Genomic DNA, 13928 nt, shown 5'->3' on the forward strand with positions numbered 1-13928 from the left:
TTTTTTTTTCCCCCTTAGAGTCCACATATATGTGTTAGCATACAGTATTTCTTTTTCTCTTTCTGATTTACTTCACTCTGTATGACACACTCTAGGTCCATCGACCTCACTACAAATAACTCAATTTTGTTTCTTTTATGGCTGAGTAATATTCCATTGTATATATGTGCCACATCTTCTTTACCCATTCATCTGATGATGGACACTTAGGTTTTTTCCATCTCCGGCCTATTGTAAATAGAGCTGCAATGAACATTTTGGTACATGACTCTTTCTGAATTATGGTTTTCTTAGGGTATATGCCCAGTAGTGGGATTGTTGGGTCCTATGGTAGTTCTATATTTAGTTTTTTAGTTTTTTCGTTTTTTAGTTTTTTTTTTAGTTTTCTATATTTAGTTTTTTAGTTTTTTCTCCATAGTGGCTGTATCAATTTACATTCCCACCAACAGTGCAAGAGGGTTCCCTTTTCTCCACACCCTCTCCAGCATTTTTTGTTTCTAGATATTTTGATGATGCCCATTCTGACCAGTGTGAGATGATATCTAATTGTAGTGGTGATTTGCATTTCTCTAATGATTAATGATGTTGCAGATTCTTTCATATATTTGTTGGCAATCTGTATATCTTCTTTGGAGAAATGTCTATTTAGGTCTATTTAGGTCTATTTATTGGATTGGGTTGTTTGTTTTTCTGACATTGAACTGCATGCGCTGCTTGTAAATTTTGTATCCATTCAGCCAATCTGTGTCTTTTGGTGGGAGCATTTAGTCCATTTACATTTAAGGTAATTATCGATATGTGTGTTCCCATTCCCATTTTCTTAATTGTTTTGGGTTTGTTATTGTAGGTCTTTTCCTTCTTTTGTGTTTCTTGCCTAGAGAAGTTCCTTTAGCAGTTGTTGTAGAGCTGGTTTGGTGGTGCTGAACTCTCTCAGCTTTTGCTTGTCTCTAAAGGTTTTAATTTCTCCATCAAATCTGAATGAGATCCTTGCTGGGTAGAGTAATCTTGGTTGCAGGTTTTTCTCCTTCAACACTTTCAATATGTCCTGCCACTCCCTTCTGGCTTGCAGAGTTTCTGCTGAAAGATCAGCTGTTAACCTTATGGGGATTCCCTTGTGTGTTATTTGTTGTTTTTCCCTTGCTGCTTTTAATATGTTTTCTTTGTATTTAATTTTTGACAGTTTGATTAATATGTGTCTTGGCGTATTTCTCCTTGGATTTATCCTGTATGGGACTCTCTGTGCTTCCTGGACTTGATTAACTATTTCCTTTCCCATATTAGGGAAGTTTTCAACTATAATCTCTTCAAATATTTTCTCAGTCCCTTTCTTTTTCTCTTCTTCTTCTGGAACCCCTATAATTCGAATGTTGGTACGTTTAATGTTGTCCCAGAGGTCTCTGAGACTGTCCTCAGTTCTTTTCATTCTTTTTTCTTTATTCTGCTCTGCAGTAGTTATTTCCACTATTTTATCTTCCAGGTCACTTATCCGTTCTTCTGCCTCAGTTATTCTGCTATTGATCCCATCTAGAGTACTTTTAATTTCATTTATTGTGTTGTTCATCGTTGCTTGTTTCATCTTTAGTTCTTCTAGGTCCTTGTTAACTGATTCTTGCATTTTGTCCATTCTATTGTCCATTCTATCTCCAAGATTTCGGATCAACCTTACTATCATTATTCTGAATTCTTTTTCAGGTAGACTGCCTATTTCCTCTTCATTTGTTAGGTCTGATGGGTTTTTATCTTGCTCCTTCATCTGCGGTGTGTTTTTCTGTCTTTTCATTTTGCTTATCTTACTGTGTTTGGGGTCTCCTTTTTTGCAGGCTGAAGGTTCGTAGTTCCTGTTGTTTTTTGTGTCTGTCCCCAGTGGCTAAGGTTGGTTCAGTGGGTTGTGTAGGCTTCCTGGTGGAGGGTACTAGTGCCTGTGTTCTGGTGGATGAGGCTAGATCTTGTCTTTCTGGTGGGCAGGTCCACGTCTGGTGGTGTGTTTTGGGGTGTCTGTAGACTTATTATGATTTTGGGCCGCCTCTCTGCTAATGGGTGGGGTTGTGTTCCTGTCTTGCTAGTTGTTTGGCATAGGATGTCCAGCACTGTAGCTTGCTGGTCGTTGAGTGAAGCTGGGTGCTGGCGTTGAGATGGAGATCTCTCGGAAATTTTTGCTGTTTGATATTATGTGCAGCTGGGAGGTCTCTTGTGGATCAGTGTCCTGAAGTTGGCTCTCCCACCTCAGAGGCACAGCACTGACTCCTGGCTGCAGCCCCAAGAGCCTTTCATCCACAGGGCTCCTTAATTTGGGATGATTGGTTGTCTATTCAGGTATTCCACAGATGCAGGGTATATCAAGTTGATTGTGGAGCTTTAATCCGCTGCTTCTGAGGCTGCTGGGAGAGATTTCCCTTTCTCTTCTTTGTTCTCACAGCTCCCAGGGGCTCAGCTTTGGATTTAGCCCCGCCTGTGCGTGTAGGTCGCCGGAGGGCGTCTGTTCTTTGCTCAGACAGGACGGGGTTAAAGGAGCCGCTGATTCGGAGGCTCTGGCTCACTCAGGCCCTGGGGTAGGGAGGGGCACGGAGTGTGGGGTGGGCCTGCGGCTGCAGAGGCCGGCGAGACGTTGCAGCCTGAGGCGCGCCTGTGCGTTCTCCCGGGGGAGTTGTCCCTGGATCCCGGGACCCCGGCAGTGGCGGGCTGCACAGGCTCCCCGGAAGGGCGCGTGGCCAGTGACCTGTGTTCGCACACAGGCCTCCCGGTGGTGGCAGCAGCGGCCCTAGCCGCTCTGGGCGGCCCTAGCCACGTCCGTCTCTGGACTCCGCACCCCTAGCCGCGGCTCGCGCCCGTCCCTGGAGCTCTCTCAAGCAGCGTTCTTAATCCCCTCTCCTCGTGCACCAGGAAACAAAGAGGGACGTAAAAGTCTCTTGCCTCTTCGGCAGTTCCAGACTTCTCCCCGGACTCTCTCCCGGCCAGCCGCGGTGCACTAACGCCCTGCAGGCTGTGTTCACGCTGCCAACCTCAGTCCTCTGCCGACGCTCCGACAAAAGCCGGAGCCTCAGCTCCCAGTCCCGCCCGCCCCGGCGGGCGAGCAGACAAGCCTCTCGGCTGGCAAGTTCCGGTCGGCCCGATCCTCTGCGCTGGAATCTGTCCGCTTTGCCCTCCGCACCCCTGTTTCTGTGCTCTCCTCCGCGGCTCCCAAGCTCCCCCACTCCGCCTCCCGAAGTCTCCACCCGCGAAGGGGCTTCCTAGTGTGTGGACACTTTTCCTCCTTCACAGCTCTCTCCCGCTGGTGCAGGACCCGTCCCTATCCTTTTGTCTCTGTTTAGTTTTTTCTTTTGCCCTACCCAGGTACGTGGGGGGTTTCTTGCCTTTTGGGAGGTCTGAGGTCTTCTCCCAGCGTTCAGTAGATGCTCTGTAGGAGTTGTTCCACGCGTAGATGTATTTCTGGTGTATCTGTGGGGAGGAACGTGATCTCCGCGTCTTACTCTTCCGCCATCTTCCCGGAAGTCTCGGTATTGTTTATTTTTGTAAATAACTTTCTGTTCCTTGGAGAAACAATGCTACATACAGGCAGTAGGATGTTTCTACTGAGGCACCTGATGCAATGCTTTGTTGGCTTGATATGGTCTTATCTGTCCCAAGTCAGTGAGATATTCTAATTACAGTCCTCATGGCTCAAAACTAAGATGCTGACAACCATGTCAACATCTAATCAGAAGGCACATAGAAGCAAACTATAGACTCTAAAACATTTAGCCACTTTCTGAGATAACCTATGCTTCTTTTCTTCATATTTTTGTTTCATTGTAAGTGTGGAGTTAGAATTTTTTTAATCTGACTGAATCTGGGTATTAACTAACAGGTTATTTGTATATATCATTCACACACTTCCACACGATGACTTTAAAACGACATCAGTGTGCTGGAAAAGCCATAGATATGTGACTAAGATTTTTGTATCCTTCATATTTTCCATGAACTTTTGGATACATTGGTTGTGTGAAGTTATTCTGTAAAATGGGTTTCAAAGAATTACTCTCTAGAGAAGTGTTTAAGCAACTCAAAGTTACTTTCTTTAAGAGAGTACCCAGGAAACATTCAGTAGGGAGATGCCTAAATAACTTTGACTGAGTCAAAAAGTAAAAAGTAACAAATCCCATAAATGTACCCACCACTGTCATTGCTACCTCTTTCACACTTCAAGGAGTGTCTGTCCTCTAGTTTTAGTGTGTGGGGACTGACGAATTTTCCCCTCAGCTAATCCATTCTCTTTCATGATGTTTATATACCTTTAAAAGTAGATCTGTTGACTTCTACCTTTCTATACTGGAACAGCAAAGGGTAGCTCCTGCCCCAAACCTTCCCAGGCTCCCTCACTGGAAACACTCTCTCTTGAAGCTACAGACCACTTTGCAGCCTCTCTGACAGCAGGAACCACAGTTCATTTATGCAGATGCTTCTCTCTCCCTGAGAGCTGGGTTCCTGTGTAAATCAACGCTACGTATCTAACACCTCAACTGCAGCACAGCGGGGGGCTCAACACATGCTGGCTGACAGGAGCCTGCTGTATCTCTCTTCACCTTGCTAGCCATGACCCTGTATCAGTTCTCTCCCTTTCCTGAGATGCACAAATGATAGTGATTTTGTGGTGTTCTGAGTGGAAATATTCCATGGTTTTGAACAAGGGTGAGATAATATTTTTAGCTTTATTTCTGATATTGCTCTTTGACATTTGTTGACTATTTTTCAAATTTCAGAAGTATAACCTTTAGGTGAAAAGTCCACAGTGACTTAACAAACCCTTTCCTGAACTTCACTAATGGCTCAGAGCTTAGACAACATTTTTCTAATTGTGTTACCCAGCTTCAACACTTACACTGTGCCTTTGGGCAAGTCACCTAACCTTTCAGTTTCATCATGTATAAAGCAAAGATGATAACAGAACCTACACTTCCTAGGGTTGAGGAGTGCTTAGTTTACCGAGTGTCAATAAAGGTTAGTTACCTTCCTTTAAGTTAACATCCCATAATTATCTCAGTTTTGATAGGGAAGGATTTTCCTGTTCCTTTTTTTTTTTTTCTTCTGGCCGTGCCACACAGCTTGTGGGATCTTAGTTCCCTGACCAGGGATTGAACTCAGGCCACAGCAGTGAAAGCACTATGACCGAGTCCTAACCACTGGGCCTCCAGGGAATTCCCAGGAAAGGATTTTCTTGTGAAGTCTTTTCAAAGGCTCATTTAAAATGCAATAAATCATGTCTACTGATTTACAAATATATATATCCCTTCAAAGAATGTTTTAGTCAGCTTTAGATTTAATGATCTAATTTTTTTCATAAAGTCCAAAGATTAAATTCTTTGGGATTCACAGCATAAAAGTACTAAATCCTATGTTACAAATATACAATTGTAAGTTCCTGACAGTTATGCCTGAATCATCAGGATCCATAACTTTCGACTGTTATAATTAACATACACAGAGTAAGCTGCTTCACAAAACTGACATGGTGTGATGTCTTAAACGGTTTAAATAAAACAATGCTACAGACGTGTAGGCTACTTACAGTCTCTTCATCTTCTGGACCCTCCCTATCCCTCACCTATACATTTGAGTATTTAAGTGGAAACAGATGGAATCCTTGCTTACCTCTCCATCAGCCACAGCAGAATAATTCACTTGGGCAACAGTGACTGTGGTTGGCAATTCTGAAGCATCAGCCAATGTGGCTACTGTTGCCCCTGTACCAACCTAAAGAAAAAACATGGAAAGTGATGTGTCAGTGGATGGATCCTTCAACCTCTCCTTTACTCAGAAGTTAAGATTCAGATAATCCCAAATTCAGCAGAGGTAATGATTAATATGCCTTGTAATATGAAATGAATTACTAAAATCACATCTCAGACACTAACATGAGTTTCAGAGTTTTACTTCAACCATATAAGTCACTATGAGAAGCCATCATGTTTCATCATTGGTGCCCAGTGTCAGTCAACCAACTTTCTACTCTCTCCCCAATCTGAATTTTAGACGCTCCCTCTATCTACCATCAAATTGCGTTTCACCTCAGAAGTGGTAATTCAGAAGGAATATTTCCTGGCCACTGAGAGAGTGAAATGGTAAAAAAAAGGAAGCCATTTTTACAGTGCTTTGATTTGGAAATGTCTAGAAATGCTATCTATAGCTTTGTATTTAGCAAAATGCAAACAATTTAAAATATTATTCAAAAAATAGAGTTCAGGTAGGAAGATCTTGGGGAGCTGTATAAAATTAATACAAGAATTTATATAAAAACAACTTTCTTGGGCTTCCCTGGTGGCGCAGTGGTTAAGAATCCGCCTGCCAATGCAGGGGACACGGGTTTGAGACCTGGTCTGGGAAGATCCCATATGCCGCAGAGCAACTAAGTCCATGTGCCACAACTACTGAGCCTGAGCTCTAGAGCATGCGAGCCACAACTACTGAGCCCACATGCCACAACCACTGAGCCTGTGCTCTAGAGCATGCGAGCCACAACTACTGAGCCCACATGCCACAACTACTGAAGCCCGTGCGCCTAGAGCCCATGCTCCGCAACAAGAGAAGCCACCACAATGAGAAGCCCACGCACCACAACAAAGAGTAGCCCCCACTCGCTGCAACTACAGAAAGCCAGCACACAGCAATGAAGACCCAACGCAGCCAAAAATAAATAAATTAAATAAATTAAATAAATTAAAAAAAAAAAAAAAAGACAACTTTCTCCAGTCTGAGGTGAGGTGCCCACTGATCTGCCTCAGAAATCACAATCTGGTAACCAGAAGGTTTACTCACCTGGATAAGCGAGACAGTGCCATCAGGGTTACTAAAGGTCTGGACTACAGTCTGTGATGGTACAAGATGGGCTATACTGTGTGTGGTTGTGGCCTGTGTTTGTGTTTGCTGATCTTCAAAAGCATACAAAAGGTCCTCCCGCCCATGCTGTTTATAACAGTTTTTAACTATGGTCCGTAGTGCCTGGGTCCATGAAACCTGTCATCAAAAGACCAGAAAAGCACATTAAGTCACAAAGAATGTTGGTTATTCAGTTCTACTGTGGAATAAGCAGCTGCTTATTTATCAAACCAAACCAAACTTGCATGGAGTAACTCTCTCAGGATTATTTCCCACAGACCGATTTGGACATAAAGAAATTCAGCACCAAGTACCAACAATTTCACACTGGTTTCCTTCCTGATCAAAGTCGGGTTTAACTTTTGGGTTTTCCTGAGGCCAACTGTTAAACTTCTCACAGAAGAAGGTTACTCTTTCGTCAAGAATTTTATTTAAGATTTTAAAAAATATTTATTTATTTATTTATTTGGTTATGCCGGGTCTGCTGTTGCGGCACGCGGGATCTTCGCTGCAGCATGTGGGATCTTCAGTTGTGGCATGTGGGCTCTTAGTTGCAGCATAAGGGACCTAGTTCCCTGACCAGGGACCGAACCCGGGCCCCCTGCATTGGGAGTGTGGAGTCTTAACCACTGGACCACCAGGGAAGTCCCTTTATTTGAGATCCTCAGTAGATTTTTAAAGCTAACTGAAAAAAATGAATATGCAGAACAAGTAAGGGAGGACACCTGGTTTAGTCTTTCTTCTTTTTTAAAATAAGTTTCATTATCAGCAGACTTCCCTAACTTCACATCTCTCTATATTTATATTTTCAACAGTGATGCTTGCTAATCAGAAATAAGGACATTTCAAGTCTTCAAAGTGATTAATACCTTTTACTTCAAGTTTCGTTAGTTTTTCCAAGCACCTTATAAAATTAAAACTGCTCCAAAAGGCAACTATGTAGAGAGAAGTGTAAATTCACAGAGCCATCCCAAGTCTTTACAGTGATGGAGTGATGGGAAAGGCTATAAATCAGAGAATATCAAACCTCTTTTGGGGGATAGGTTTGACTATTACACAAATGTTTTTAGACTTTATAGCATAAGAAGTAGAATAATAAAAATGAGGTGGTTGATTCAGAATGGAAAAGCAATAGGAAACTCAGGCCAGAGGAACCCTCACCCTCTGCTTTTGCTCTTCTGTGCGGACATCGCTCCGAACGTTTGCCCATGGGATATCTTCAGGCCACCAGATGGGCTTGCAGCTTTCTTTACCCCAGCCTGGTTTTCCCCGACCTGTGGAGTACTTCAGCATCTCTGGAATAAACGCCCGAAGCTGGGCCTGGAAAACAAGAGTGTGGTCATCAGCAGTCATGAAAGACGTCTGGGATGTGTTTGTGCCTCTCAACAAATTCTAAGATTATAAAAGAGAGCCTTCCTGGAGGGTTATGGAGAGCCCCAAAATGTGACTGTGAGAACCGTCTGTTTCTCATAGGTCACTATAGCTCCATGGGTGATGGAGAATTATACATATGTTGGTAAAGTACATCTTAAGCTGTATTTCATACACTTGCTCCTATAAGATCAAGAATATCTGCCCCCATGTTTGATTTCTGCCCCCTAAGGTACTATTGATGCTATAGCTTATTTCCCTTCTAGAACGCCCATGCATTTATGGTGTCAAGGTCAACATGTCTTCAACATGTTGTTCTGGAGGTAGTAATCAGAACAATTAGATGAGAGAAATAAGAGGTGACGAACAGATAAAATCACCACTATTTGTAAATGGTATGACTGTGTATCTGGAAATCCCCAGAGAATAAAATGAAAAAACTACTATAAACAGTGAGAGTTTGGTAACATGATTGGTCACAAAATATATGAAAATAAATGGGCTTTACTTAATAAAAAGGGAAAATAACCCTAAAACTCTTCTAAAAAGTTTCTAGTAAGATAGTCCAATGTCTATGAGTCTGACATATAGATATACGTAATGAAGCATGTGTTGATCTTAATGAATTTCATTCAAATTTATTTTACAAATCAAATCCAGACCAGACAGATGTTAAACCACAGAAACAACTACCTTTCTTTATCGCCTGGCATGGTAACCACGCTGTGTGTGTATACTGGGGGAGAAGGGGAGCCTACTTTGTGAATATTCTCAATTGCTGACAATGATTTTTGGCAAGAGAAGCAGTTTATCAAGTTATAATCTTCCTCCTCAGACCTACTGCTTTCCTTTGAACCTGGTGGTCTACAGTATACCAGAGATAAGCAGCATCCTTCATCTAAGAACACACTCATAGTGCCTCTTAAGACCAAAAGGAGAGAACAATTTTAGTATGAGTCACACGCAAGGACACGGGCTTGTAGCCGTAAAATAGAGAAAGAAAAAAAATAGAAATGGGAATACTTAAGTATTAATGAGATAATGAGTACAGCAAAACTTGTATTAAAGAGCCTATTTAAATATCAAGTGTTCTCATTTAAATACTATTTTACCAGAAGATGACAGAAATTAGTACATAACAGGGAAGCATGAAACCAAATCAGTAATGTTTACCTAATAAAGATAGTTCTTGCTGACTGTACTTACATCGTTAATTCTTGCCCCAAGCCTGCCATTTCACCTCCTTCTAAGTGCCCCCCATCTCTCAGACAGTCTCCTGCCTGCAGGATAGGGTATTATATACTCCGTTATATATTTGGCTCTGTGGCATCAAGCAGCAGGCTAATAGAAATGTATCCATTTGCAAACCCAGGCTATCAGCTGGCTCATGAGGTCACTTCTTCAGTTATTTTAAGAAAGTGCATCTCAAAGTCATTTTTCCCTTTATCCTGGCTTCCTGGGAGTGTCTTTTTCTAGCCTCAGTTATATAGAGAAGGAAAAGGCTTAGTCCTCACACACAATATTTATATTTCTTCATATAAAGAAATAATATCTTTCTCAGATGCATAAACAAAATAAACTCATACCACAGACTTTTATAAGTCTTCCTCTTTCTTTTAATCCCATTACCAGTCTCCAAAAGGAGAGTTCTTTATATCCACGCCCAGCAGAGTGAGGAGATAATGAAATAAGAAGGCCAAATATCTCTAAATTAACAAAAAATGAAAGTTTTTAAAAGATGTTTTATGTGCTAGAATTTCTGGATGGGAAATGTTTCAAAGCCCCAGGAAGAAGACAGTAGAGGCTAATATGAGAGGCAGGAGAAACGGAAGCAGCACAAAGGAAAGGTTACTTCCACAGGCAAAAACCTCATTAAGTTAAAAAAATGGGCCCAGAGTGAAATTAATAAGTTCTAATTCAGAGTCAGATCTTAGCTTTTTAAAGTACTAACTATCAACTGTACAAAATGTGCCCCTACATCAAACAAGAGGCAAAAAGCTCTTTCTACTACAAAAGTTAACTTTTCAAGACTGCACAGTTTAGAGATGAAGGACAATCTTTGCTTTTAAGTGCAAAGATAATGTGACTTCACTGAAAGAAGCAATTTTCCACCAGACTATTTTCATACTGTCCCAAATAACTAGTGCTAATAAAGGGATATTAATAAGGGTAAATGAGCTGTCCAGTATAGAAAGAGTTAAATGATTCCTTTCCAGAATTCAGCACTGTGCTCTCATTACCAGTTGGATTAATTACTGGTCCTGGAGAGTTTTGGAAACCCAAGCTACTCTATGCGCTTGTTAAGGAAGGTTTGTCTTTAATCCGCAGGGGAGACAATCAACAGGATCAGCAAAGGTAAAGCCTATCCTCTCCGGCTATCCTTTAATTGGGCTGCAACAAGCTTTCCCGGCCTCTCATTCTAATTTAGGGCTCTAGATGGGCTTCAAGTGCCCGGCGTGGTCAGTAAGCCCACCTCAAACCAGCAGAGAGTAGAAAACACCACTCCTTCCAGGGCACACTCAGCAAAGAAAAAAGATATTAAATTCATGCCAGTGGCAATCAATAGTAAAGATTATGTGGAGATCACAGATGGTTTAAAAAAAAGATTTTCTAAAACTGAAAGTTTTAATCTGGCCAAAATGAAACAATATTTCTTACTATGCTAGAAATTTTCCACTTGTAAATTTTGTTACTTTGCTGTCCAACAATGCATTATCCTTATATATTCCCAAGTACCCTTCTCCTCCCATTTCCTCTCTCTTTGCTCTGCATGTACCCGAGATGAGGAATTTTGAGGCTCCAGATGTCCATTTAGGTTCAGTAACCAAGAAACGGCCTTTCAAAGCAAAATGTTTGCCAACTCCATATCTACTGAAGAGATCAGAGAATGTGTAACAGATTTAAAGAGAAGGTAGCTAAAATCAAACCACATTGAAAGGTGATGTTTTCTATACCCTACAGGAAAACAGCAATGTAGCAGGGAAGGAAAAGTGAAGAATTTTCAGACGGTGGCTTCATAACTGTAATTTAAAATTATGAACTTCCAGGTTGACAGTCCCAATCATACTCAAATGGATATTTAAAGGGCATTAGAAAATAAAAGCAAAATGATTTTTTTGCTAACTTTTGGTAATTATTTGTACCACTGACCTCTGTTCATAGAGATAATGAAAGTGGCTTTCCTTACTAGAAACACCAATCCTATATCCCCATGTTCGGTAGTAGTGCTAGCAGGAACACTGGTTTCTCTTAATCGCATTTTCCCATAAAACACATTCTCATAGAAACATGGGAAGAACAAGTTTGGAAGGAAAGATAAAATTAGAGAATTCAAGGGACAGCCAATGAAGACACTCCTCTCTCAAGCCAACACTTCCGCTTCTCTATCTCCATACCACATCTACCCATTACACTGTCTCCCTCCCATTAATCAAAATGCTCTTAAAATTCCACCTTCTCTTTGAAGGAGTCTCAGATAAGTCAGTTTCTGCTACCTTATCCTAGTTGTACTCTTTTGTATAAAAATTTAAATAACACAGATAAAGTCAAAGCTCTCTTTTTGATCTACCCTTCCCCAATCTAGTCACCTGTCCAGAGGCATCAATTTGATGAACATCCTTTCGTACAGGCCAAATTCTATGCATTTACATAAATACATGCTGGAAAGGCAGTTTTATGTGATGAAAGAAAACACACGTATTCACATATTTTAGTATAACTCACTTTTTCTACTCAACATTTTGCCATAGAGATCTTCTCACAGTAGTACAACTAGAATAATCTCATTTTTAAAGAAACAGTTGCTTAGTATCCACAGTATAGATTTTTCCATTTTATTTAACCATTCTCCTATTGATAAACTTTTAGGTTGTTTACAGTGCTTGTACATGCTTCTTTGAACACACCTGTGAGTATTTCTGTAGCAGAAAAGTGGAATTGCTGGTTAAAGTGTATATGCATTTTAATAGATACTGCCTAACTGTCCTCCTAAAAGACTTTGTCAATCCTATTCCCACCAATGGTACAGAACAATACCCATTATTTCAAAACCTCCCTTCACACGTTAAAAAAAAAAAAAAGCTTTAAATCTTTAATTTGTTTTCATGTTTTTCCTTCATTTTGCTTCCAAAAGGAAATGAGAGCATAGCTCTGTCACCTGTATATTGTCCACAGCCTCTAGGCTGGGGCAGGTCCTGACCCCTGCCTGCCAGCTGCCTCGAGGCCACAGGGCGCCTGGGGGTTCACGTGCAGCCCCAGGGGTCACCTTCACATTTTTTAATTACCCTGCTTTCTTATTTTGGCTCATCGGATGTTAGGGAAATGATTTAATTTTCATTACTAGTGAGGCTGAGACTCTTTTTATGTTTACTATTTTTCCTTTTTACAACTGTTCGTAATGCTTTGCTTATTTTTCTAATTTTCTTATTAATTTGAAAGAAATATTAATCTGTTCTGGATATTCTGTCATATAATATGCAACTACTTTTCCCTAATCTAGTTCTGTCCTGAATATGGAATTTACATGCGTGCTCCCTGCTCTTGGTATTCCTGAATATACCCCTCAATTATTTTACTCTCAAAATATGCTGCGTTCTATTATATTCCCTTAATCTCATCCTGCTTACCTAAAATTTACAAAATGTGGAATGGCATCATATACATCAACCTTTATTGATCATTTCAGACAGTAAGAAAAGCCTACTCTGCACATAGATTCTGACACAACAGTAGGAGAAACAGCTGGGAACTGTGATCTACAACAGTGGTTCTCAAAGTTGGCTGCACACTGGAATTGCCCGGGGAGTTTAAACACTGCAGAAGCCTATATCTCATCCCCAAAGATTCTGACTTAATTGGTCTGGAGTGTGGCCTGGGCACTAGGATTTTAAGTTCCCCAGGTGGTTCTACTGTGCAGCCAGTTTAAGGACCCCTGAACTAATTTAAATACTTTTTATCCAGCCCTTCTTCTTTAAAAAAATTTTTTTTAATTGTAGTAAAATATACATAACATGACATTTACCATTCTACAATGTACAATTCAGTGGCACTAAGCACATTCACAATGTTGTACAACCATCACCACTATTTCCAGAACGAGTTCATCATCAAACAAAAACTCTGTACCTATTAAACAATAATTCCCCATTTCTACTTCCCCCAACCGCTGGTAACATCTATTCTACTTTGTCTTTATGAATTTGCTCATTCTAGATACCTCATGTAAGTGGAATCACAAAATATTTGTCCCTTGTGTTTGGTATATTTCACTTAGCATAACTTTCTACTCTTTAGGTAGAAGACGCCAGATCTATGCTTTTTCAAAACAAAACAATACTCAAAAAACCTAAACTGATAACTGATGAATGTTTTCTAAGTAAAACATGTCAATCCCTGTGAATAATTTCTTTCAAAGAAACAGTCGCTGTGTTGAGTGCTTCTGAAGGTTTCCCCTGAAAACTTGTAAAGAATTTCTATCCTGTTGCATCATCACTCCAAGGGAATATTAAAGCAACGAAGATTGCCCCAGTGAGAGTAACAGGAGGGCAATAAGTTCAAGGGAGCAGAGGAAAGGGAGAGGGGGAAAAGGAGTGGATTTTAACCAGTAATACTGGACTGGTCTTTCCAGAGATATTTTTTCTATAATTATATTCTTTGCCTGGATCTCTTCTAACACAAAGTCCAAAAAGATTAACAACCTCCCAAGA

The 13928-nt window shown here is 40.8% G+C and overlaps 1 protein-coding gene across 14 annotated transcripts in view; it reads right to left on the reverse strand.

Moving 5' to 3' along the window:
- The window catches only part of NRF1 (nuclear respiratory factor 1), a 141061-nt gene that overhangs the window by 48396 nt on the left and 78737 nt on the right, over positions 1-13928 (reverse strand). For all 14 annotated transcript variants that reach the window (XM_030853798.2, XM_060305334.1, XM_060305335.1 and 11 more), the window contains 3 exons: positions 8014-8172; positions 6793-6990; positions 5629-5730 (listed from right to left, as the gene is read on the reverse strand). In XM_030853798.2, the coding sequence (XP_030709658.1) occupies positions 5629-5730; positions 6793-6990; positions 8014-8172 (459 nt within the window). The remainder of the gene's footprint in view (positions 1-5628; positions 5731-6792; positions 6991-8013; positions 8173-13928) is intronic.

The sequence above is a fragment of the Globicephala melas genome, chromosome 9 (assembly GCF_963455315.2).
Source record: "Globicephala melas chromosome 9, mGloMel1.2, whole genome shotgun sequence".
Lineage (NCBI taxonomy): Eukaryota > Metazoa > Chordata > Mammalia > Artiodactyla > Delphinidae > Globicephala > Globicephala melas.